General features: G+C 39.1%; 1 protein-coding gene across 6 annotated transcripts in view; it reads right to left on the bottom strand.

Annotated features, from left to right (window-relative positions):
* Positions 1-7,447: 7,447 nt before the first annotated feature.
* NRP1 (neuropilin 1) overlaps positions 7,448-24,506 on the bottom strand; it is a 113,303-nt gene continuing 96,244 nt past the window's right edge. For 4 of the 6 annotated variants that reach the window (XM_027686829.1, XM_027686831.1, XM_027686828.1 and 1 more), the window contains 5 exons: positions 18,742-18,879; positions 14,689-14,963; positions 14,115-14,208; positions 12,460-12,519; positions 7,448-11,213 (listed from right to left, as the gene is read on the bottom strand). In XM_027686829.1, coding sequence (XP_027542630.1) covers positions 10,927-11,213; positions 12,460-12,519; positions 14,115-14,208; positions 14,689-14,963; positions 18,742-18,879 — 854 coding nt within the window. In that variant the 3' untranslated portion in view covers positions 7,448-10,926. The remainder of the gene's footprint in view (positions 11,214-12,459; positions 12,520-14,114; positions 14,209-14,688; positions 14,964-18,741; positions 18,880-24,506) is intronic. The other 2 variants (XM_027686832.1, XM_027686830.1) reach the window with 2 other exon arrangements.

The raw sequence follows: 24,506 nt of genomic DNA on the forward strand, positions 1-24,506 counted from the left end.
TTAAAAGCAGGTTGTGATTTTGGGTCATCCTTCATGCTGCCTGTCATGGACATAAGTGTGCTTGTTGCTGAGAAAAATACTTAACAAACCATCTAAAGTAATGGTTTGAAATGCATGTGAAGTTATGAAATACAGCTGTAAGTTTCAGAAGTTTGAGACTTCCTGGAGAGAACTGAGCTGCACTTCTGAAATAGATGGTTTTTATTCGCAGAGTCATGAGAGAATAAAACAGTAGGTAGATCAAATCTCTAAGAAAAAAACCCCAGCTTTATGTGATGTTACACACATAGATCAGAACAAAACCAAAACACAGGAAGAAGAAGAAGTGAGAAAATGAATAGACGACTGTGAAGTAGGCAATGATCAGTCTGAACTGCAGCACTGTAGGAAACAGTATAATTAGCTTGTAGCAGCCAGAGCAAAACCAATTTAAGAAGCAAGTTTAATAAGCCTGTAAAAATCCAGGTTGAATTCTTAGTTCTAGGCTTTGAATAAAGACATGACTGGACACAAGTCTACCTAAGTATGAGGGTAGGATAAAACTTCTTCAAGGCCTATCGTAATTCTGTAGGTAGCAGGGAATGACACAGTGATGAAGGATCCAATGTTCTACCTACCTTCACACTATGTATTTGCCTCCACTACTGAAACTGAAGCAGTGGGTTTTGAGAATCCTACTGTAACTTAAGTGGTTAAGTTTTGCTTCTGCTAACTAGCCATCAGGTGAACCAATGCTTTCAGATGTCAAAATGAGCTACGATAAAAATCAGTCAAAGCAGTTCAGATCCCTGTCCTTGGTAAAATGAACCAAAACCACATCTAGTTTGTACACGATTAGAGATAATTAATTTCATTTTGCCCATCTAAAATATAGTCCTTTACATTCAAACAATTAATTTAAGATATTCTACAGACAAGAGAAACTGATACTGTAAAAGGAAAATTCAAGTAGGTGTTAGAAACAGTGAATTTAACTCACACTTTGGAGATGATTCCACCTTAGACAGTAATAGATAAGCTGAATGATACCCTTGAAGATTATTTGACTAAATCTGTAGTAGCATCCCATGCTTCTGATATATTGATCATAAAATCCAGCAACAGCTCTGGAAAATACAAGAGACAGAGCTGGCGATAAAGGTACTTGACAAAGTCAGTGGATTCAGAACCCTCTGTGATTGCACAGTCACATCACAGCTCCTATCTGTGAGATTGGAATGTACATTTTCTGTGTCATTTAATGTTGTTTTGCGTTATGTGAACACGATTTGTAATCCTGTGGGGACTATCACAGTATAAACATTAAATACAAATTCTTTTAGCTCAAAGAATATTGTATGCATAAAGTAGTAGAGCAAAGTACTTGCTGAATCTTAAAGACTTTCTCAAATCTGAGCTAGGAAGTGAGCTAGAAGAGCAACATGAGAGCAGTCTGAAAATGATTTTGCCTGTAGAGATGCTCTTTGTATTTCTAAGTGCATTACTGTCACAAGAAATCTGCAAACTGGACTAAAACTTTCAGATGTTTAATAATTGCACACTCCTCCACCTTTAGGCAAACCCTCCATTCTACTACTTCTAATGCTTCTTCACCTTCTATTGTAGAATCATGGTTCCATCTCAGGAGATATGTATATATGTGTGCTTGCCATATTTAATGCACAGACTGCTGTTAATCAGCAGCAGCTCCAAAGAAAGCTGGTAAAAAGGTTGAAAGCTGTATCACCACTGGTGTCTAATGAAGTGCTTTCAGCAAGTATGTGCCAATATGAAACCACAAAGGTCGGACTTGTGCTGAGCTGCACGTTATATTTGAAGCCCAGAAGAAGTGGCAGTCTGTATTAAAGTTCACAACCTGTGTGAAACGAGACTTGATTAAAATAATACAGGTTGTTAGCTCTGAGATAGTTCTTTATTTGAAAAGAACAAAACTCACCACACGTAACTGTGCAGTATAAAAAGCACTGAAATCTTCTCATGTGCATTTAAAGCAGTGCTTAGCACTGTAATGAAACACATGGTTCAGTTATAATGTGGGGTCAGTAATGCAAGGAGCAAGAAGTATAGCGTTAAATTAAAGAAAATGAGAGATCTGACTGACTATCAGTTTAGCACTATTACTCATGATGAGAAGTAAAATGAAGTTCATGACCCCATCTACTCTGCCTCTACTCTCTGCTCCTTCATGTCCTTCATCAGGAAGCACTTCCTCAAGGAGATTCATAAATCCATAGTTTTTCTCCAAGGAATTGGCACACACTTATTCTAACTCTTCTAACCACCATACTTCTATAAACAGAAAAAGAAAAGCTGCTACTCTGAGGCAAGTTACTACATCCTTGTAGTAACCTGTGAGATGTCTGGTATTTTCCTCTTGAACTAGATGGTGACATCCTTACAACATTTCTCCATTCTGTCTATATAGTGCTGCACACATTTGCATACAGTACACGAAGAAGCAAATAGTGCTCATATTAGGTTATAATGACTATTATAATGCATATAACCTATTTATTACCCAGAGAAATAAGCTGGGAATGGTTTATTTCAACCTAAGAGCAACGTGATCTTTTCCAGAAAGCAGCTACCATTTAACTTTTCATAAGCAAGAGTAAGTACTAACAGGATCTTTGGTAAGACACTTATGCTATAGAGGAATCCATCTTTCACAATAATGGCTATTAAGAGCCATAAACTAATTGTAGATAATGGCCCACCATTCAGCAGCAGTAATTCAGCCACTTTATCAAGATGTATGGTTTTAAGTTGACCACTTTAAGACCTCAGTATGCATGAAGAAAAGGGAATAGATTGTGAAAAGACTTGTTAAAAGTAGCAAAGATGATCCTTAGTTGCCTACAGATTATGGCACTGAAATAAGAGTCTAGATTTCAAGTGAACTTTCAATGACCTTCTATTGCAAACAAGATAGTGATGCAAAACAACCAGCAAGCCAGGAGAGGCTAGGGTAGCAGAGCAGCACCAGCTGAGTGAATGGGAGGTCTGGTCCCACACTGGGCTTCCCAAGCTGGTAAATGGGAACTGGAATACTCTGCACCATGCAAGACAGAGCTTGGGGAAACATGGCTTAGTTGGCAGGTGTTGTCTTAAGAAGAAGAAAGGCCTAAGATATGCAAAAGGGACATAATATGGTCAACAACGATAAAAATACATTTGAAATGTATGCGATGGGTACAAGGTGGTATCACTTCCTGCAGGTAACCATTCAGAGAACTTGAAAAGGAGTTGGTGTTGAGGGTCAGAGATCTTTCACATGGAGGGTGGTGGCACTCAGCATCTCCTTGCCTCAGTTTCAGAGCTGCATGATAACAGTAGGGCGTGAATTAGTCAACATGAGCTGTAGGTGGGACTGATCTGTAGTTCAGTTAATTCCTTGCTTTGCTTCCCATCCTCTGAGGACTGATTAAAAGAGAAACTAATAACTAGAACCTAGAATAAGAAGGTTCTTTCTGATCTACTCTTAACATGAATTATTTTCCTGCTTTTCTTCCATTTTGTGAGCCATGATTGGGGTAAACCAATACCTTCACAATCTGCCTACTTTGATAATCCTGTGCTCCCATCACTTTGTAGACTTGTTAAGTCTTTCCAGATGTTATAGAGTAATTTTTAGAAGGCTCCAGTGACTGTCTCCTTACTGCTTCACAGACATCTCAGATACCATCTCCAACCAGTCTGGTGACTTTCCTCTTTACTCCACAAAAACATGTTTCAAAATAAAAAGAAATTTATTTTTCTTTACATGTTTAATGGACTTTTTTCAGTCATGTAGATAGAAATTGGACAGCTATCTTTTTTGGTTGTTTTTTTTTTTCTTTCTTTTTCTTGCTGATAGAGCTATGGGAAACACGGTCTGATCAGAAGGTTAAAAGGAGAGAAAGATAAAATACTGGGATCTAGTTAGTAGTCTCAAAAGGCAAAATGAGAGTGACCCACTGACCCACTCTGGTATGCTAACAGTTATGAAGCTAGTAAGTAAATATTTAGTAAGAAGATTGATATCAATATTTAATGAATGCAAAGATATCAGACCCCAAGTAGAAAACATTGAGGCTCCCTGAAAGGTAGATTATCTATTAAAGATGTAGTATCTGAGTGTTTGACATGGAGTACACATCCCTGGCAAGGATGTGGAAGAGGAGATGTGGAAGAGGGATGAAATGGGCTCTTCTCTCTTTTGACGTATGGTATGTGGGGCGCTGGCTGGGCTAATTTCATGCTGTGCATGCCTTAGTAATGCATAGGGAGATGTTATAAAAGTATTTGAGCAGTGAGGGAAGCATAAATTGCACTACAGAAAAATATATTAACAGTAGAAAATCATAAAAACCAGTAGTTTGGCCCAGGCAATTTACTTCTGAAACAAGTGGCATAAAACAACATTACAGAGGGAAGGGAATAAAGGTTTTCAAGATGAAAATGATTCATGAAGAATGCCAGTCTATAGCCCTGAGATGCTACCTGTGTCTTCCTTTTTTCTATGACTGTGAATTTAGAACTGCATAGGAGCTGCCGGAGACATTTCTGTATTACAGATATTTTTTGAGAATTGCGAATGGGTTTTTTTTTGTTTGTTTGTTTCTTTGGTTTTTATTTTTAATCAGGGAAAAATGAGCAATTTAACAAGGGACTTTTCTGATAATTCTCTTTGCAGCTCATGCCACCTGAAGTACTTTTTTCCTCAGGCAAGTCCTTCATCCTCCATGCTCTCATCATTAAATCCCTCAGTCTCTGTTATAGCAGCACCTGACAAACCCTGCCAAAACATTCTCCTTACCTTCTACCCTTGAGAGCAACACCCGACCTCTCTCTTGGGTATCAACAGTGCTCCAGTAAGGTTACAATTCCTTTTTCAATGAGACCCACCTCACCCATTATGGAAACACAACTCTCTGTAATAAAACTCTGTGCATGGTGCACAGTGATGCAGTACAATGACAGGGACATGAATCAAATGTCTGAGAGATGAATAAAAACAATGTAAGTTTAAATAGGAGAATATGATTATTGAAGATGGAATTAGGTTTGGACACATGATAAGACTCCATCCATCTGTGAAAAATGCCAGAAGACTTTTTAATGAGATTTTCAGTTATAAATGTTGAGACACCATCAGTCCTGAGGTGATAAGATTACAGCTTGATTGTGTGTAGCTATGAGAATGAAAATGTATATAGAGAACTGACCTACTGTGGAAAAGCAATTAGGGAGTACAGGGGGACTAATCGGAAAATAAAACAGCTATTCAATGTATCCCATGGCAAAAAAAAAATCAGATACACTCTGTTATAATTTAACAGACACTTGTAGATAACATTGTGGTTATGGGTGACTTGAGGCACAAAATGATATAAAAGAAGAAATTAACGCTCTAATAAATTAATGTTGCTTGAACCAATATGCTGTGAGGCATAATGTATTGCAAAGGACAGCACAATTAAGGAATGGGAAGGGAATTACTTCTGGGATCTAATGTCCAGATGCTATGATCTGAAAATCAAACCCAACTTTGACATTTGACTTTGACAAATTGGTTTAGAAGAATTGAACTGGAAATGGACTAATTGTACATCAGAAAAGACTTTTGAGGGTCAAAATTAGAGCCATATTAGTACACACCTGTAAGGTCTTCATATGCCTCATAAAAGAAAGGTTATGAGGATGGAGGACCTTCATCTCCACTGGGACTGGCAGCCTTGGTCCCAAGGGCAAGTTTGCACAGATCGGCACTGCTGCCATTTCCATGGTGCCAGTGGGCCCTACCCACCACCAACCACAGGCCAGTGGTGCTGCCCACACCCTCTCCTGTGCCCTGCCAAAAGTAAAGGAAATGGGATTGACCATGTGGATGCTGGATCAGGGATGCTACATTTGATTGGTGAAATAATAATGGGGTTTGCTTATTGCTACCTGCCAAAGACCCTTTTTAAGAACCATGACCCTAATATCTGTGCCTCAGAGCTATGCACTCCTGGCACTGGTTGTCTGTAGGTGACCCACCTGTTATTTTCATCTGCTCTTCTTTTTCTTTCAAGTTTACAAGTTATGTTCTAAAATGTAATTCAGATTCCATTGCACTATTTTTGTCTTTCCTTTAAGCAGCCTATTTAGTGTGGAAAACTGAAGATTTAGTGCTAAGCACTTGTTAGCTTCCAGGCAAATCAATTTCCCCTAAATGAAAGAAAGAGAATTTTCTTAACTTTAAATACTTGTCTCTCTTTCCTGAACTTAATCCTCAACGGATTCACTTTATAGATTTCTTTTTTTTTTTCACTAATTAATTCCATTGCCATTTATTTTCCCTCAAAGAGCCCTGTGGCTGGTTATCACAGAAGCAGACAGAGTGCAATGAAGTACATTTCTAAGGAATTTAGGTTTAGTGATTCTGTGGACAACAACCTTCACAACTGCCTTTTGAGAGCAATCCCTACTCCAATCAGAAAGCAAAGTTTTGCTCAGGTGCTTGCTGTAGTTCCATGTCATGTTTTAAACAGGTACCCAAAACGCTGCTCTCTTGTCAGGAGACAAGATTCAATATGTTCTTTTCAAGTGTTAATGATGATCAAATATATGGTAATAAGTACAATACTCCCAGGAGCAGTAAAGTAGCTGAAGTAAAATGTTTGTACTCAACCTAATGACATCCTGACAGTATGTGCTTATTCATGCGTGCAATGTAAAGAAAAGATTTGTCAATCTTTAATGTGCAGAGTACTGAGTATTAAAAAGGAACAAATTATGTAAGTATTGCACAAAACAGGAAATGTGCAATCTGTAGCTTCTGATCTGGATGCAAACTTCTTGAAGATCTCCCTACACACAATCATTTGTTCCTCAGATGAGTTTAGCACCCAACTGAATTACAAATCAGGCCCAATGGGCTGCCCTGGATGCATTTGCTCCTGTCAGCAACTTGTGCTCTGCACTGGAAGATTTAGCCATAGTTGGGTAAGTCCCAGTGACTCCAGTGAAAATTTGAAGGGACCTTATCTGTACAAACCTTACCCCCAGAGCAGAGACTTAGTGGAGCAACACCTCAAAATGGACATTACTTGGGAGTAAATCTCACCCCCAACCAAGAACAAGCCACAGGGAGGGTGTAACACCTGCATAGGGTATTATATTGGGCATCCCATGGCAAAAGAGCAGGGGTGGCAGATTTGTCCTCTTAAATTCCTGCTGTTTGGCTAAAAGTTAGGCATGTCGTTGGAGTGTACTCCAGCAAGGAAAGAGAAATGGGCAGGCAGAGGTGAATCTCTCTATCCTAAACCATGAATGAACCCACCAAAGTGTCTGTTTGTTGGAGTTGCCTACCAACAAACGTAATTGGGATTAAAACATTGTGCTTGTTGCAAGATGCTAAATAAAACCAGCCATTTAATAATACCAATCCATTTTAGTATAATAAAATACATCAGCTATGGGATATTTTATGAAAATGTTTAATTCAACTGTTTCTTTGGAATGTAGTAGTCATAGTTTGGAAATTTAAGTTACAGTTCAGTTCTATGTGTTTTTTTTTATGCTACTCAGTGTCTGAGAATACAAATGTCATTTAAAGTTAAGGCTTCGCTGTTCATTTTGAAACAACAATTTACAAGTGTCATATTGTCATAGAAAATAAAAATTTCTGTAAAAAAAATTTGCACAAAGTTTTATGATGGTACAAAACATGAAGCAATAATATACCAGTAAAATGAAATCATTTTACTACTGAAGATTTTTATAGTTTTTCAATAAAGAAAAAAATATGTTATTTTACACTTTAAAAATTATGAAACAATCTAAAACAATATAAACTGAACATTTTGTAACACTGCCTTTACAAATTAATAACTTTATAAACATATAATTTTTTTAAATATATTTATCAGTGCAAGATACTTTTCAATGTAAAGTTGCAGTATCATTTTTCCTTTATTGAAGGGCAACTTTCATTCTATTACCTTCAGAGAAATCAAATCTTCAGTGCTAGATCCTCATTATCATAGTAAGGTCTGAAGAACACAAAGGAGATATATATCTTTTTATGTTCACTATTATCAGTACGTTAAAAGAAGGAAAAAACCCACCAACTACCAGCTTTTCTGTTCAAATAGATTAAGACCCAGAGCTGGTCCAGAATCCATTGAAATCAGTGGGAATATTTCAAAAGGTTTTGGGTTTGGGCTCCCCAATGAGATTTTCTCTTCAAGGCAATATAAGGATATAACTCTTAGTCAAGTTAGTGGACTAGAAGTTTTTTTAGCTAAGGAGAGCAGGCCCTTAACTCCTGACTCACACAGTGGTGGTGTGCTGAAAAGAGTTTTGAAAAATCCTTTTTTCTTTGGGTTAATTAACTAGCTGCTGCAATACTATTATGGACAAATTACAGTGTTAGAAACCAATGAAAATTCTACCTTTTGTGAGTTTGTCACTTGGGACATCTCATGGACTAATTCTTAGGCAAAACTTTCAGGCCCTAGGTGCACTGTCTCACCTGCTGGAGGACCCAACATTGAGAGGTTGGGGAGGTAACTCTTCCATGAATATAAGGTTTGATGACCTGAAGTGGGTATTTGGATTTTCCTGATAGTCAGTGTCTTTAGGACTCCTCTGAAGTAAAACTGTCCACTTTTTTTTTCTACTGGATCTTCCTTTAAAATATTTTCAACTTCAAACCTCAATTTTTACCTCCTGTCTCCCTCTCTTTTCTTAAGTTTCTGGGTTACTGGTGGATTTTCTACATATTTCTCCTTTTCATAGCTCATATTGGCGAAATTATATGGCTCAAAACATTTAGTTGATAAATAATAAGGGTGGATTCTGTTGCTCCATGTAATTCAAGGCTGAATTAGCCCTTCTTTAATCCTAATCCTGGACAGGTTATTTCATTGTTCTTCTACAAAAGCAATTTTGGAAAAGACTAACTCAGAAAGTCCCAAGCACTTCCCTGACTCTACTCGGGAAATTCAATGACAAAAAACACGCATCCAGCACTTTGGCAGGATGTTCCTTTACCCATGTTTGCACTGGTTTTATCTGCTGGTTGGTAGATACCCAGGGGAATGTGGAAGCTGCCTCCCCATTTATGGCTGTGCTGTGTGCAGGTCACCGCAGAAAACCCAGGGGCTCCCCTTACACCCGCAGGAGGGGAGAGGTCCCCTTGCTCCCTTGTCACCTCCTGTGGACCCCTGTGGGAAACATGCTTTTGATTCTTTTTACCCTGTTGGACCAGCTGCATAGGCTGCTGAATATTATTTGTCCAATAATATTTGCCCTAAAATATTTTAAAAATTGCCACATAATTGTCAAACACATTTTTTCTGACAGCTTATAGCACTCAGTTCACTGAACTGGTCACTGTCTACACTTCTGGTCGAACAGAAACTGCCTGGTATGAAATGCCAATTGGATATAATGTGATGGTAAGAACATACCCTACATACACTGTGGGATTTCATTCTGCCCTCAGTACCCACAGTAAGCCCAATTAGCATTGATTAGCATGAAAATACACGTACACTGAGAGAACAGAACTCTGAGTTCAGGTAGGGGCAGGAGGAGGAAAGTTTCTCATTTTAAAGGCAATCTTCTCAGTAAGGGAAGCATTTTCCCCAGTGTAATTAACAGGCAAGCTGTTCAGGATAAAAGACATGTTTCATGACATCAGGAAAAAAGATACTGTCACTTTATGCTGTTAAGAAGAAACCCAAAGTTCGACTTTGGAGGATAAAGTTAAGAATTTTCCCTTATTTTTAAACACAAACTCTAATAAAATCCTTTGCCATTACCAGCAAGTTAAAGCTGAAGTTTTCTTTCCTTGGCAATGGCAAATGCTTATGCAACCTACTCAGAGAGACAAAGAGAGAGAGAAAGAGAAGAGAAAGGGAGAGAAATTTTACATTTGAAAATACATTCTATATGAAAGAACAATAAAAGGGGATATTGCAGCTTTATACAAAAGGGTCAAGAGACATGAAGTTGAAATACAGAAAGCAGAACAATCGAGCCAGGTTGTCAAATCTGATTAGCCCTTGCCTTGTTGAGGCTATTTTCTTACACTAAAATATACTTTTCTTTTAGTCAGTGAGCCATCAGAATATGATTAAAGACAAGGGCATAACTGCAGAGAAGCTGTAGTTAATGTTAACACAATGAGAAGCAGTACAAACAAAAAGGCACTTGAGAGGACATACACTAGCCAGTGCCAAGGACTTTTTTTTTCATTTTTAGGCAGTACACTTGGTTACCAGTTGTGTCTGATGATGGCACATACTCTTTTATGGAGTTCACAAGCACAAAATTTAGTACAACACTGAAAAACATCAATAAAATTTGACTGTATTGCTTCGTAAACAGAGCTGACACACTATATCGGTACTGATGCAGCAGTACTTTCAAAAACATCCTAACCCTTCTTTGCCTATGCACAACACGAGCAATTATACACAAATACAGGTGCAGAAGTCCACTAAATTGCTGTTACTCCAATATTTTCTGGGCACTGAGCTACAGACAGCATGTCCATCCAAAGGACCCCACTGAATACATTTTGTGACAGCATCTTGGATTTTGCACAGTAAAAACAAAATTAGCCATTAACGGAAAATAAAAGAGAGGGAGAGAAAGAAAGACAAAATGAACTATAAGTCAATCATACTTGGTCTCAACACCAGCATTCGATTATTTCAAATAAAACCAACAGAAAAAGCAGACTGTACATGATTCAGGTTGTTAACACAGATTGTTGTCCATGTTCATCGGTTACACACTCACTGAAGCTCCTGAGAAAATCTTGGCTCAGTGTCATCAATGCACTTTTCAGCCTGTACAGTAAAAGATCAACAGTTCCCCAGCACGACCGAGCTATGTCCTTCCATCCCGATTCAGATTCTCTGAAACTTCTCCAGTCGCTTTATACCTTCATGCTTCCGAGTATGAATTCTGTGTGTTTAGTTTATCTTTTTTCAGTTTTACACCATCGACCAGTTCAAAATTATAATTCTCCAGTGCAGACAAGTTCCTCTCTGACATCCCATTGTGCCAACAGGCACAGTACAGAACAACTCCACAGATGGCTCCTAAAAGCACCCCGAGTGCACTCATGGCTATGATAGTAATAAGGATTGGATCTAGGGTCTTCAGGACATTGCCTGGTTTCCTGGAGATGTCATCATAGTCCTCGCCCGTACGGTATGGAGGTGTAAACCCTGAAATGGAGTGAAGAATTGCAAAATTTTCAGAACCAATCCTAGTTAAAACTTTGTTCGATGAATTGGAAATTTTGAGAAAGAACATCACTTTTTTTTGACATAGGTTTCTACATAATTTTAAAACCTAGCTTCTTGGAGGTAGTCAACAATAGCTGAAAACTATAATGTGGCCTAAATAGTTGTTGATTTTTTCCAAACTATTCTCCAGTCTTTGAATCTGCTGCCTATTAGAAGAGGTCTGATTCTGCCTTGGATTAAATAGGAGTCTTAGGAGCAAATAACCAGGCCTTTTGATTATATTTTACCAGCTTGCAGTATTTAGATCAAAAATGTTAATCAAATCCTATTCAGCTCAGTGTGAGAGTTTATAGCCTAAGACAGTGGTTGGAAATGTCCTTTGCATCCTTTCCGCTTCAATGACTTTAGGATTGGATCTTGAAGTGGAAATAGTGGCAGCACTGACACAGAAGAGCACTCTGCCCCCTTGTGTAAAATATTCACTGGGTATCATAATGTTTTCCCTCAACCCTTTCAGTTTATGAAAATGATCCAATAGCAGCTAACCCTGTAATTGTTGCAAGAAAAGCCCAAAAGTCTTTTCAGACAAACCCTCTTTCACTGAAACCAATTACAGCAATCCCATTGACTGTAACAGAAAAAAAATAAGCTCATTGTCTGAAAAATGCAAATACATTTTATTATTGGGACAATATGACAATTATGATCCATTTAATGATCCATTTACAGCTATCATCATCGAAAATGATAATGCTTTGCTAGACTGGTCATAAAATGACATTTTCAGCCAGGTCTGTGAAACAATTAACCTGAAGAGTTTTGAGCCCAATTACCGAGGCATGGTGTGAGTCATAAATTGTAAGATATAATGATAGTGCTTTCTACATCAGTGGACAAACCTTCTAGATAACCAGATATTGAGGAGCTAAAAAGTGCATGCACATATATGTATATAATGTAACAAATTGTATATATAAAATGTGAAAGGTTTGAAATAGGTAAAAATAATAAAAAGTCCATAAGATTATATAACACAGAAGAATAAAACTATTACTTTCTTTAAATAAATGTAAGCCTTCTTAGTGTCTGATCCAGATAAATCAAAACACCTTAATACAATATGCAGTTAGAGAGCAAATCTACAAATAAATGAATAGAATGTACAAATTCACACTAAAATACATGTTAAAATTAATTCCCTTTAAAAAAATAACACAGTTTTTACCTGTTTGATTAATATCTGGCTCTTCTTCTTCATCTATATCTTTCTCCACATCAGTTGATTCTAATGAAGCAAAAGAATTGACATTGATTATTAGGGTTACAAACACTGATTGACTACCATGCTGGCAATAATGGTATAGCAGATTTTCCTGTGTCAGAGCATCATTATGGCGGCTTGACAGAACTGTTCATTATAATGGGCTCTGAAAATTAACGGAGGAAAAAAGAAAGATTAAAAAACTCCTCTCCGCCCAGTCTTGGCACAGTTTTAGTTATCAGCAGGGGTTTTCCATGCCTGGAAAAGAGAAATCAGTGTGATGAATTAGCATCTCATTCACTGTATTTACAATTTTGGAGCCCAATTCCATAACACTTCATCAGCATAGGCATAGTTAATCACAAGAATAGTTTCACTGACTGCAGCGAGACCACTTGTGTTTGGGTTTCAGGCTGAGCTTTTGGATTTAGCTCCTTCAGGCCAGAAATCTTTGCTCAACATTTTGTTTGAAAAACCAAAACATGTGAAGGTAGGAGAGGAGTCAATTTCCTTTCTCATAGTGGAGCCAGGTAAGTACAGTCACTGTGGTCCCAGCACCCTCCTTGGCACTGAGGACACTGCAGGAGGACCAAGCAGTGTGTCCTGCCTCTCTTTCCTGCTAACTGTCACTCTGGTGGCATTTGATGAACCCCAGTGTTTGGACTGTGTGATAAAAAAAGATTGTACAGTTTTCTTATCCTGCAGTGAAATTACCAGATAGCTGAAGGCTGTCATGTTACCCTTAAATGGATGTTAGCTACAAAAGGTGAGGAGCACCCACTATTACTGGTCTCAGTCATGTTGCCAACTCACATGGCATAAGTTTATCTTCCTAAATCTAATAATTTCTATTCCCTCTTTTACATAAAAGTAATTGCTTCATCTCCACTGTGAAGGACAGCATTCAGTGCTTGTGTTTATCTGGGGCTGCTGCTGCCAAATTACGTGCAGTATGCAATGTGCATATGATCAGCAGTGACTGGAATAACCCAAGACTGGCCAGAAATAAAAGGACTCAAAGAGCATCTCAGGAATAGCCTGGCTCAGATGTGGGAAAGGCCATGTCCTAACATTACTTTGTGTCCTGCATGTCTGGGAGCTGACGACTACAGCAAATGAGCCACAGCAAACTCAGAATGACAGGACAGCAGAGGACAGAGCAGGGGCCATTTGACCCTGTCTGCTTATCCTGAAAGGGCTTTCTTTATATGGTCCTTTAAAAAAGAATTTAAGTAGGCTTGGTAGTAAGTGATCTAAAAAGGGTGAAGAAATTAAATTGGATTTTGAACATTAGTTAAAACAGGGAAGAGTATTAGGAAAAGCAGAGAAATTTAAAGAGGGCATCAATATGAAATACAGGGAGAGATGTGAGAATGTGAATATGCTGTGACCCATGTCAGTAGGATGCCGGTTCTGATCCAAAACACTGCCATTCCAAGGTGACAGCAGTGGCACTTACTATGAATAAAGCTATGGGCTGAATCAGAATGTTTTCAATGGAAAACTTCCCATATAGCTAATAATTATCTATCTCTTTCTGAGAGAAAAAAGCAGATATCAAAACAAAATAAATAATGTTTTGGATGAGAATTCTCTATGTTCTTGTTTTTTACACTTACTTCGGCAATCGTCTTGTGCTACGTGATTGTCAATTTTAATATCATCCACAGCAATTCCTCCAGTTCCTTTTCCAATTTCTCCCTCAATAACCACCTGGCAAAACAAGATAATATTAACATTGTTTTCATGTTAGCACACAATTGCAGCTTTCAGGGTTTCTTAATTAGTTGTTAACACACATCTTCACCTGCCATGATGTCACATCTACATTTACATTGTTTGTGGCCTGAAAATCTGCATTGCCTGCCTTTATGAACTTATACACGCAAATGTAAATTTATATACTGTCATAACTTCATTACAGACTTCTACATCAGCAAAACTGTGGCAAAGAGGCAGCTTTGTGACTGATGATAAGCGATTTCTAAAGTATTTATTTGGCCTTCGACAACAAATTGCTTGCATCACTGTAATCTGAGATACCATGAAATATTTCACTATTATTAGTCACAGCAAGCAACCTCATCTGTAGGTGTAATACTGTCTACACAAATCCTTCAGTGACATCTTTTGCTATGGTGTATAAAACATGACCTCAGCTCTGTCAGTTCAGTGGGGAGCAGCCAAGCTCACCTGGTAGTGTTTCACAGATTTGTGAAGAAGAACACGTCCTTCCTTCCAGTAGTTTGCCTGGTGCCCACTCAGGGTCCACAGCACCTGGTCATATTCATCTGGCTTTTGGTACCGCAGTTTGATCTTCAGGGTGCCCACGTGTGCGCCGGACATGTGGTACCAGAAAGTCATGCAGTGGGCAGAGTTCTGCGAGTAAATCACGGGGCTCAGCAGTCGGGCGACTTTGCCTTTCTGGCTTTCATCAGCTTGTGAGTAAATGAAATTGCCATCTCCTACTGTGACAGAAGGACTGTGTTAGGAATAGCCACCAGTTCTAATTTTCTTTGTTAACAAACAAACACCCCTGACCATTTTGTTTTCTTCCCATGCTGATGGATCAAGCATCACAAACGAGAGTCAGAGAGGGTTGTTTTGGGAGCTCTAGAAAAGCTCATATGCTGTAAGAAGAGTGCCACCAAGATGTTCAGAGAGCTGGAGCACCTGACCTATGAGGACAGGTTGAGAGAGTAGGGGTTGTTCAGCCTGGAGAAGAGAAGACTCTGGGGATACTTCATTGCTGCCTTTCAGTAAGTAAAGAGGACTTATAATAAAGATGAGGACAAACTTCTTAATAGGGTCTATAGTGACAGGACACGGGGTAATGGTTTTAAACTGAAAGAGGGTAGATTCAGACTAGACACAAGGAAGAAAATTGGTGGGTGATGAAACACTGGCACACATTGTCCAGAGAGGAGTAAATGCACCATCCCTGGGAACACTCAAGATGAGGTCGGAAGGGGCTCTGATCTAGTTGAAGATGTCCCAGTTCATTGCAGGGGGCTGGGACTACATGCCCTTTAAAGGTCTTGTCCAGGACCCAAACCATTGTTATTCCATGATTTCCTCTCACCATCTCCTGTGCTGTTCACTGGGATGCTTTGTGCCGATAGTGAGCTGTAAGAACATGCTCACTACATGACACACACAAGGCATTTGCTTTTGCTCAGGGAAGGAGGCAAAAGCCTGTTTGGTGTGACAGCATATGCTCCATTACTTAGCGTGCACCTCCTGAAGGCAGCCAATACTAGGCTGGCTAAATAAAAGTCCCTGGGGCCTACTCCATGGTAATTGTGCAGAGAGCTATTAAAAAACCTCTGTTTAAAGTAATCTGTACTCGAGAAGGCAAGATTAGAAGGGGGAAAACACTGAAGGATGAAATGGCTTTGAATAGCCATGGTCAGAGATCAGGAACTGAGATCTAAATAGTGTTCCTAAATAGAGTCGCAGATAGTGTCTGACTTACGCCCTTGATTTTTCTAACAATATACTGGGCACTATGTACTTGTGAGCCGTTTCTTGAAAGAGGAAGATTATGGTTGGTACTTTCCAAAGAGCATAATGGATTTATGCATGTTGAAATCTGAACACCTAATACCCTTAACTTGGAAAATTACTTTCTTAATCACGCTGGGAGAGAAGCACATGGGAGTGTGATTAGTTTGGTAACAGAAAATTGCTTAGCAAGACACTGACTATAGGGAAGTGGTTCTGATTTACACCAGCCAGACATCCATTACAGTCAGCTTTTGAACAGATTCTTTGCAGGGAATTATGGTGAAAAAACATGAAGTTCATCCTGGTGTGTTTAAGAATAGACTGCATGTGCAATGCACTCACACAAAAGGATGGAGACAACATTTATTGATATTGGTATAAAGATATTTTGAGAGTAGGTAGGACAAAAGTAATAATAAGAAATACTATTGCTCAAATGCTGAAATAAGTGTACAGTTCTCTGTATGCTTAAACAAAAGGAAATTAAAAAGATGCAAAAGATGTTTTGGAAAGGTGGTCTTTAATCAGCATTGGTGTTTGTTTATACATGATATTCTTGAATTTCATGTGAAATAGTATATAGTTGATACTTGCTGGATAGCAATGGTATAGTCCAATGAAGACAGGAAGATGAGCATTGTTACTCTGGGAAGCATAAGAAGGACAGGGTAGAAAAAGGTGAACCAGGAACAAAGAGGAACGGGATAAACCCAGTGGGTGGAAGAAGTGGGCCTAATAGATGAGAATGGAAAATATTTCTTGTAACATGAGACAAGGATGTCTTGTTGGATTTTTCTGTGGGCAGTTAGAGGTATCCTGCCCAATATGCATGTCAAAGTATCTGGTCTTTGAAAGAATTTTACAGGGAAAGATGATATTAAATTGTAAAAAAAAAAAATTATGCCTTTTTTTTTCCTGTCTTACTGCAGTAACATCTTGTCCAGCTTCTTAAGCAGGAGTGGTTATATCTATATGCCCTTTCCAACTTCGCTTCTGTGCAGAGAGTAGCACAACATGTGCAAATCTCATCAAAGAATGGTAATAGGGAAATCCAGAGGGAAAAAAAAAGGAAAATAATCACAGCATTAGGATGACTGTCTCAGTTGGAAGACCTAACACCGGCCAGATTTAATCACAACATGTATAATTTGAAGTGACATACAGTGTATCCTGCTGCCTTAAAGCAATTACTGTTGAAGATGACTTCTGTGGATTTTCTTCAGCTTTGTGCATGTGGCTGAGAGAAAGATGTGTCTGGGAGTTGCTCACTGTGGTTCTCCCAACACATAGGGTGGCCTTGCTATGTAGTGGTGACACTGAGGGTTTGTTTGGGGCATCAGTGCCATCCAGACTGCTCATGGTCTGCATTCACATCCACCCCACTCATTCTGCTGGCAGGTGAATGGCAAACCTGGCAGGTGAAGGTGCTCTTTAAGGAAAATTTTGGAAAATATTGAAAGTTAGTGCAGTAGGAGAAAAAAGGATGGCCAGTAAGACTTACTAAAGCTACAGCTCACGGGACAAGTAAGTTTTCTGCGCTAGCAAGGTCCAGGGGAAACAACAAAATCTCATTTGAAGAATATAATTTCTTCATCTCTTGACTGAAGACAGGTTCAGTGTCTCAGTAATCTTTGGTGGCAAAGTGCAGATAGCTCTCATTTTCAGAATATTATTGCAGAGCTAGGTCAGGAACTCTGTCTTCATTGTCTTAATTAGAGCTTTACTTATGCATGCCTTTTAGATTTTGTCAGTCTCTGGCTAACATAGCTTTTAACCTCTTTTCAATGTCAGATCCTACTGAGCCATTTCACTTTACATCAATTTTTCCACCATTACAGCCTTCACTTCAGCTAACTGCATTTAGTTAATTTGATACCATTTATTTGTACAATGCCATTTATAGTCAAAGTATTACAAGTTTTTTTTTTCCCTGAAACTACTGTACTTGTCTTAAGATTCAATTGAAAGTGTCTCAGAATTTAAAAAGTCCAATTTTGTCTAATTTCCTTGTCATTCTCATTAGGCAAAGGGTAGCAGAAGTGGGAAGGGGGATTCATCTCAACACATTTGATTAATCTGCACGTATGCAAGTGAGAACACTAAAGTGAGAGGCTGTGCAGGTCACACAGTGCCCTCCCTTCTCCACTACCCTGCAGCATATTTATTGCCTAATTATGCAGAGCCATGAGTTAGATACTACAAAACAAACCAATCAATTTCCCAGGGTGATATTTCTGGAAAAACTGAGTTTGAGCAAAGGATGGCTATAATTTCCAACTCCTGCTGGAAAGGAGAAGAGCATGGTAATACATCAATCTGGGAAGTTTCACTTAGAGTACCTTGCTGTGGTGGATAGTCCCTCTAACTACAAACAGGAATGAAGTGAGGTTTGTTCATGACTGTATCAGTTGGTCAGTGATATTTGCAAAATATTTGTTCATTCAAATATTTTCTACACCAGATGATGGTTATCCAAAGGCAAGTCAGGGGAATATCTTCAGTTCCTAGCAATAAATAATCTTTATTCCCCAACAAAAAATATAACTACAGTCAGCTGTAACTACCTATAATAGATTAGGTTTCCTAGAGAACCATCTTTTTGACTTCACATACTTTAGCTATAAGATACTTTATAATATACTTTAGTTATAATTCTCCTGTCATTTTTGAAGACATGCTGGTATTAAACAGAACAATCTCTTCCCATGTAAAATGGCTAAATCATGAACTCATGATTACCTGTGTGGTCTTGAATTGGCCCGGTTTTGCTGGTCAGGATTGCCCACCTTAAATCCACCTGGTTGTCGTGCTCCCAGTGGCACAAAGTCTTTTGGGATCCCCAGCCAAAGGCACAGTTGAAATTGTATAGTGGTAGCTCTGCAAGGAAAGAGGGAAAAGGGGGAACAATAGATGATGATTAATTCTATACTTTAAAACAAATACATACAATTGACCACTAATGGAACCATTCCTCCTTAAACTATGAGAAGCCATAGCAAGAGCATCCCTCCTGGGAAACAGATGAAAACCTACTATTTTTTGTAAATGATGTGATTGTTTCCTGTCTCTTTATGACCCATATTTTGGGATTTTTTTGTGGTTAGATTGATTCTTGTGATTTGCCCGCATTAGCTGATAACCACGTTGTAACATATATGACTCACAAAGAAAGATCTGGCTTACTTATCAGATATACTTTCTGGTATTTCTTTGCCCTGTAATGGTGCAACGTTTTGCAACAACTTGCAATGAGATTTGGACAAAAATTAGAAAAGACAGAAACATTAGTGGAATGTCCTTGGTAAGGAAGAATTTCGGGTGAAATCTGCAGTACGTGGCTTCGATAAGGAACTCAGTCAGCATCTTCCAGACGGTCATGTAGGCCCACAAGATGGCAGCATTGAAATGGACAAATTGAAAGGGAAAAGGGACAAATGTGGCTGATTGCCAAATGAACTCAAAATAAGCTTCAAAACAAGCTCTCCATAAAACAAGGGAAGTCTGGCATTATGGTCAGGATGAGATCACATCTTGTCTTTAGCTCCTTTTCAATTCTGCCCAAAGGTTTAATACATAGTAGCTTATTTTCTTCAATAGAACTTGGAATTTAAATGGAAAGATTATATGAAGATAGCACATAAATCCCTTGCATTTCTCATTTTCAGAAGCAGTTTGAAATCTTTTGAGCTTTTGCTTCCTAATGCATTGGTGTGAACTTTTATCTCACCTTGAGCAATGACAACTCCCAGTAGAGCAATACCCTTCCCACAGCAATGTGACCAAATCTTGGAGTCTTTTCTCAGTTATGACTCACGCCTTATTAAAGGAATAATTTAGGTTTACTTTAATGTGATGCTTTGTGCAAGTACAAACTAAGAACAAAGGACTCTGTGCTCCCATCAATATCATCTCTGGGGGAAGAATTGTGTGTCTTGCCCATTATTAATAAAAAAAGCCAGGAAAGATAATGCAACCCCTAGAATGAGTTTGTTTCTTGTGGGAAAATAAGGAGAAATATGAGAAGTGTGTTGAGACCTGTGGTTGGCCTGACCTTTGAGGTGGAGCTCTTCCAGTCTGAAGAAACAAAGACCTCCTCCATGTAGTGAGCTGCCAGGGAAGACTGGGAAGGCTTTTGAACTCACAACCCGATTTTAATGGAAATTAAACTAGAATAATCATTTTATCAAGACAGAGGAAACGTCAGGTGAGTAGGTTGAGACAGAATGGATATAAAAAGGGTTCATCTATCATTCTCTCCTTGCCTGCTGTGTCCTTGTTCGGCAGGTCCTTGCTCCCAGACATAGTTTTAACACAACTCACTGGATTCCTGCATTGCAGCCACTGTGCCCTCTCTCCTCTGGCCCCTAGAAAACTTCATTTCATCAGCAGAGAGGTCTGAGCCATGGCAGTTCCTGCCCCTCTCCTCTGCCTGTCAGTGCCTTTGCTGTGCTGGGGCTCTCTCTGCATCAAGCCCTTGTTCTTCACTCCTTCCTTTCATCCTCCCCATCCCTCCTGCCTCCCCCCCCCTCCCGCTGGCCTCCGGAGGGGTCTACTCCACATTGTCACGAATGCAGCATCCTAGTTGGGAACAAATGAATTAAACAGATAATGTCTGGCACAGGAATTCAATGTGGAGAAAAGATGTTTCCTGGAGCACCCTAGCCCTTTCTAGGAAAGAGGCAGATTGTGGTGAATAATCTCTCTTTGGGCTCAAAACATTGAAGAAGCAGAGCTCAGCCTAAGCACATGAGTGCAGAAAGGCAATCCATTATGTCTCTTTCTTCAGTATATGGGGGTTTTTTCTAGACAATGGGACTAAGATCAAAGACATTTGCCCAAAAGGGGACATCTGAAAATCAAGGGGAGTTTTTAAAGAAATAGAATGACATTGCAATGAATTAAACGGTTTTAAGATCATGAAAAATAGCCTTTCATTGTCAAGGAGGCCTAGGGAGAGCTATATTGCATGGCTTTGACATCAGAGCCATGAGACAGAACTTTAGAAAAGGTTTTAGAAAACGTAAAACAAAATTAATCTTATTAATCCCAGAGGATTATATCATGCAAAGCTTGTGATAGCCTGTGTGGTATTCAAACCACAGGAAAGGAGAACAGTAGTAGATAGATCACATTCATCTGAAGACATCACACAGCATAAATGAACACATAGCACAAACAGATTGAAAGGACTAGCATTATTCAACTCTGAATAAAAATAAATAGCAGAATACACAGAAGAAGTATGCAAATGAGTGAAGAATCCAGAGAAAAAAGAATACAATATTCTGTTTCCTCCATTTCATAGCCTAAGAACTGTGAGATACCCATTGAAGTTCAATGTGGATCAAAGGAAAAAAATTCTCACATGATGTGAGCTGTACTTGCTCCCTCAAATGCTGCTAAGGGTGAACACAATTCAAAGAGAACTGGACACTGAAATGAATAAGGAAAATATTCAGAATTAAATTGTTAATTTTCAGTGCAGGAAGTGACAAAAGCCTTTCGCTTTATGCTCTGAGGACAGCTCTGAACATTGAGATTAGAAGGAGAGTTTCAAAACAGAGCTAAATTTCACAGCCTCATCTAATAAATAGTTTCTTACACTTTCATTTGAAATATATAGTCCAGGAAATTGGCAAAGAGCCTAAGTCTGATATGCTTTGGCCATGCCTGTGTTCCTTGGCTTCAGACGCAGAGACAGCATGGTGTAGCATAAAAATGAACTTGCTTTCCATGCAGAAGTTTCCACTGAAACTGAGAAGAATTTGACCGGTAACCTGCTCTCAGTTAGCTATTCCTTGCTAGGTTCCATTTGTTTTCTGAAAAGCAATTGTGTTAATATATTCCTTAGACAATCACAGCAATGGGATTGAAGGTCAAAGACAAGCCATTTCAGAGTGCTCTTATTTTATGGGCTCCTTAAACATGCCATCTCTTATTGCCTATTCTTATGTCTTTTGCAATCCTTCTCCCACGGACTCATAAAAAGAAAGACAGACCTGCTAGCCAATTAATAAAGGACACTTGTAGCATGAGGATAGGTTCATTAAAGTTCAGTATGGACAATGGATTTGCCCCAGCAAAAGACAGACTAGTTCAACACTTCTATCAAAGGTCTCAGGGGGCTGATACAGTAGCTCACAGCAAGCTACAGGCAATCTGTGCTCTTTGTCCTTGAACTACAGTTTGGCAGCTCTGGTGGAAGGAAGGAAACTAGGGACAAGTAGCATTTGTTGTGCTCCCTCTGCAGCGCTGGCCCATTCTCCTGCTAGGATAATTCTCCTGCCAATAGGTGATTGATCTCTTGGTTTGTGTGTATTGAGAGGATGAAGAAAACCAGCTATTATGTAATCAAATAGCAGCTCAGATGAGAATCTGAGAGGGAGGTGTGATGAAATCCCATATGCCTTTTTCAAGATGTAGGGTACGTGATACTGAATTAAAACAGATTTATCCTCTCAAAAAATAACCAACAGCTGTACTTCTTGACCACATCTTGCTCACAGCTGGGACCATTACTGCACATGAACAAGAAAGTAATTTGAAAATCTAGTTGAGTGAGTTTCTTGCAAGTCCATCAATCTTTCGTGGCCCACAGACTTTGATATATTTTTATAAATCCTCTAACAAAAGGCAAGAAGGACCAAGATGGCATTAAAAATACTGTGAAAGTTTTCTTATAAGATGCTCTTCCAAAGGGTAAATCAATATTAAAATAGGAAATTACAAACATAATTTGGACCACTTCAAAGTAGTATATGTGGTTTGATTCATATTTGCATTTCACCTTTTTATACCACTTATGCTGGCAGCACAGAATTACCTTAAATGATAGTAAATGATAACTGCTTTAATACCCCTGTACTGATGCAAAATTGCCCCATCATAAATTAGAATCAGACCTGTTTTACCTTTAAATTATTTCTTAGCATGGATTTTAACTTAAGATTTCTTAGTTATATTTTTCTGAAATAGCTGTTACATGTGCAAAAAACAAGGTACTTTACTTCTTGGAACAGTCTGCTTTACAAGAGACTTGACTTATACACTGAGAGCGCATACTGTAAATGAACAGCTTGCTTTGTATGCAAATAGCTAGGAGACAAGCATTTCAAATAGTCTTTTAGAATTGAAAAAGATGTGTTCAGAAAGACTACATGTTAGCAAGTCTTAAGGCTGAGGCCTGAAAGGTATTTACTTTGACAGACAGATTTGTTAAAGGCATCTTCTTAAGTTTGAGGAGGAAAGTAGATCCTCTCTTAAAAAAAAAAAAATCCAAATCTTTAAACATTTTTAGCAGTTTGAAATCACAATACTTTCTTATTTTCTTTCAATTCAGTCTCCTTGAAATGAACTGTAAAAGTCGCCTCGATGGAAAGCTTGTTTATACACGGAGGCTTTCCAGCTATTTGCTCTTAACTGTTTCCATAGTGTATGAAAGCTGGTTGGAATGGGATAATCTCAGGCTTTGACACACGCAACCATGTTAGTTTGGGATAACAAGATTAGGGGTATTTGCAGGCTTGAATGCAGGCAGTAGGACAGCGATACATGGCCTTGGCACCTATTGCAAAGTACCTGTGCCATGGCAGGTGCTGCTACAGAGGGGGCTGGTCAATCTCTGTCCCTACTCGCTGTGGCACAAGCTGCTGTGGCCAGCACTGGCACCGTGTAGCCCGTGCAGGGTTACCCACTGGAGCCTGCAAACTGCATCTGATATGGAATAGCTCTTTGGCTTGGAGTTCATCATTGACCTCATGGTGCATTAGCATCTTAAAGTAAACCACGCCTTAGAGGGAATTAAGGCCAAAACTGAAGGTTCAGTCCTTGGTATGTTAAATTGATACCTTGTTCAGCTTGAGAATAGCTGAATGAGCGCACTTATCCTCAGGCAGCTGAGGGCCAGGGGCCCCCTGAGCAGCCCTGTAACTTCAAGGGCAGTTTAAACTACATTATTTGTAGCTGACACAGCAGACTCTCTTCCAGCTGCGTGGCCCCTCACTCCAATGTGCTCCGTCGTGCCAGCCAGGTCCAGCCACACGCCTTCAGCAGAAGGAAATGTTTACACCACCCCTATGCCAGGAGGGGTTTCCCCACGTTGAGGAAAATTTCTGTCTGCCCCTTTTTGGGAGTTTTTTGGCTGCTTTTCAGTGAGGGATTATGAGGCAGCTGGAAACCTTTATGTCTTAAACTGGAGATTCTGGAAACCTTATTCTTATTTATTAGCGTCTGACTGATCTCTATCTATGATCTTTGTAATGTGCTGCCATGTGGGAGCCTGGAGTTTGGGATGTGAACTCGTCCCTTATTCCCCGGAAGGAAATGGTTCCTAGCAGCACAATGCAGGGAAGTAACACTGGCATACTTTGAACAGAGCCCCAGAAACTCCTTTAAAAGAGAAAAATCTTGGCACACCATGGAGTAAGCAAAGGTGGTGCAGGAGGGAAGTAAGGAGAGAAACGAGTATATCTTAATCTCTGGCAGTAACAGCCAATCTGTTATTG

This window comes from Neopelma chrysocephalum, unplaced genomic scaffold, assembly GCF_003984885.1.
Source record: "Neopelma chrysocephalum unplaced genomic scaffold, ASM398488v2 Primary Assembly neopelma1_72, whole genome shotgun sequence".
In the NCBI taxonomy this organism is placed as follows: Eukaryota; Metazoa; Chordata; class Aves; order Passeriformes; family Pipridae; genus Neopelma; species Neopelma chrysocephalum.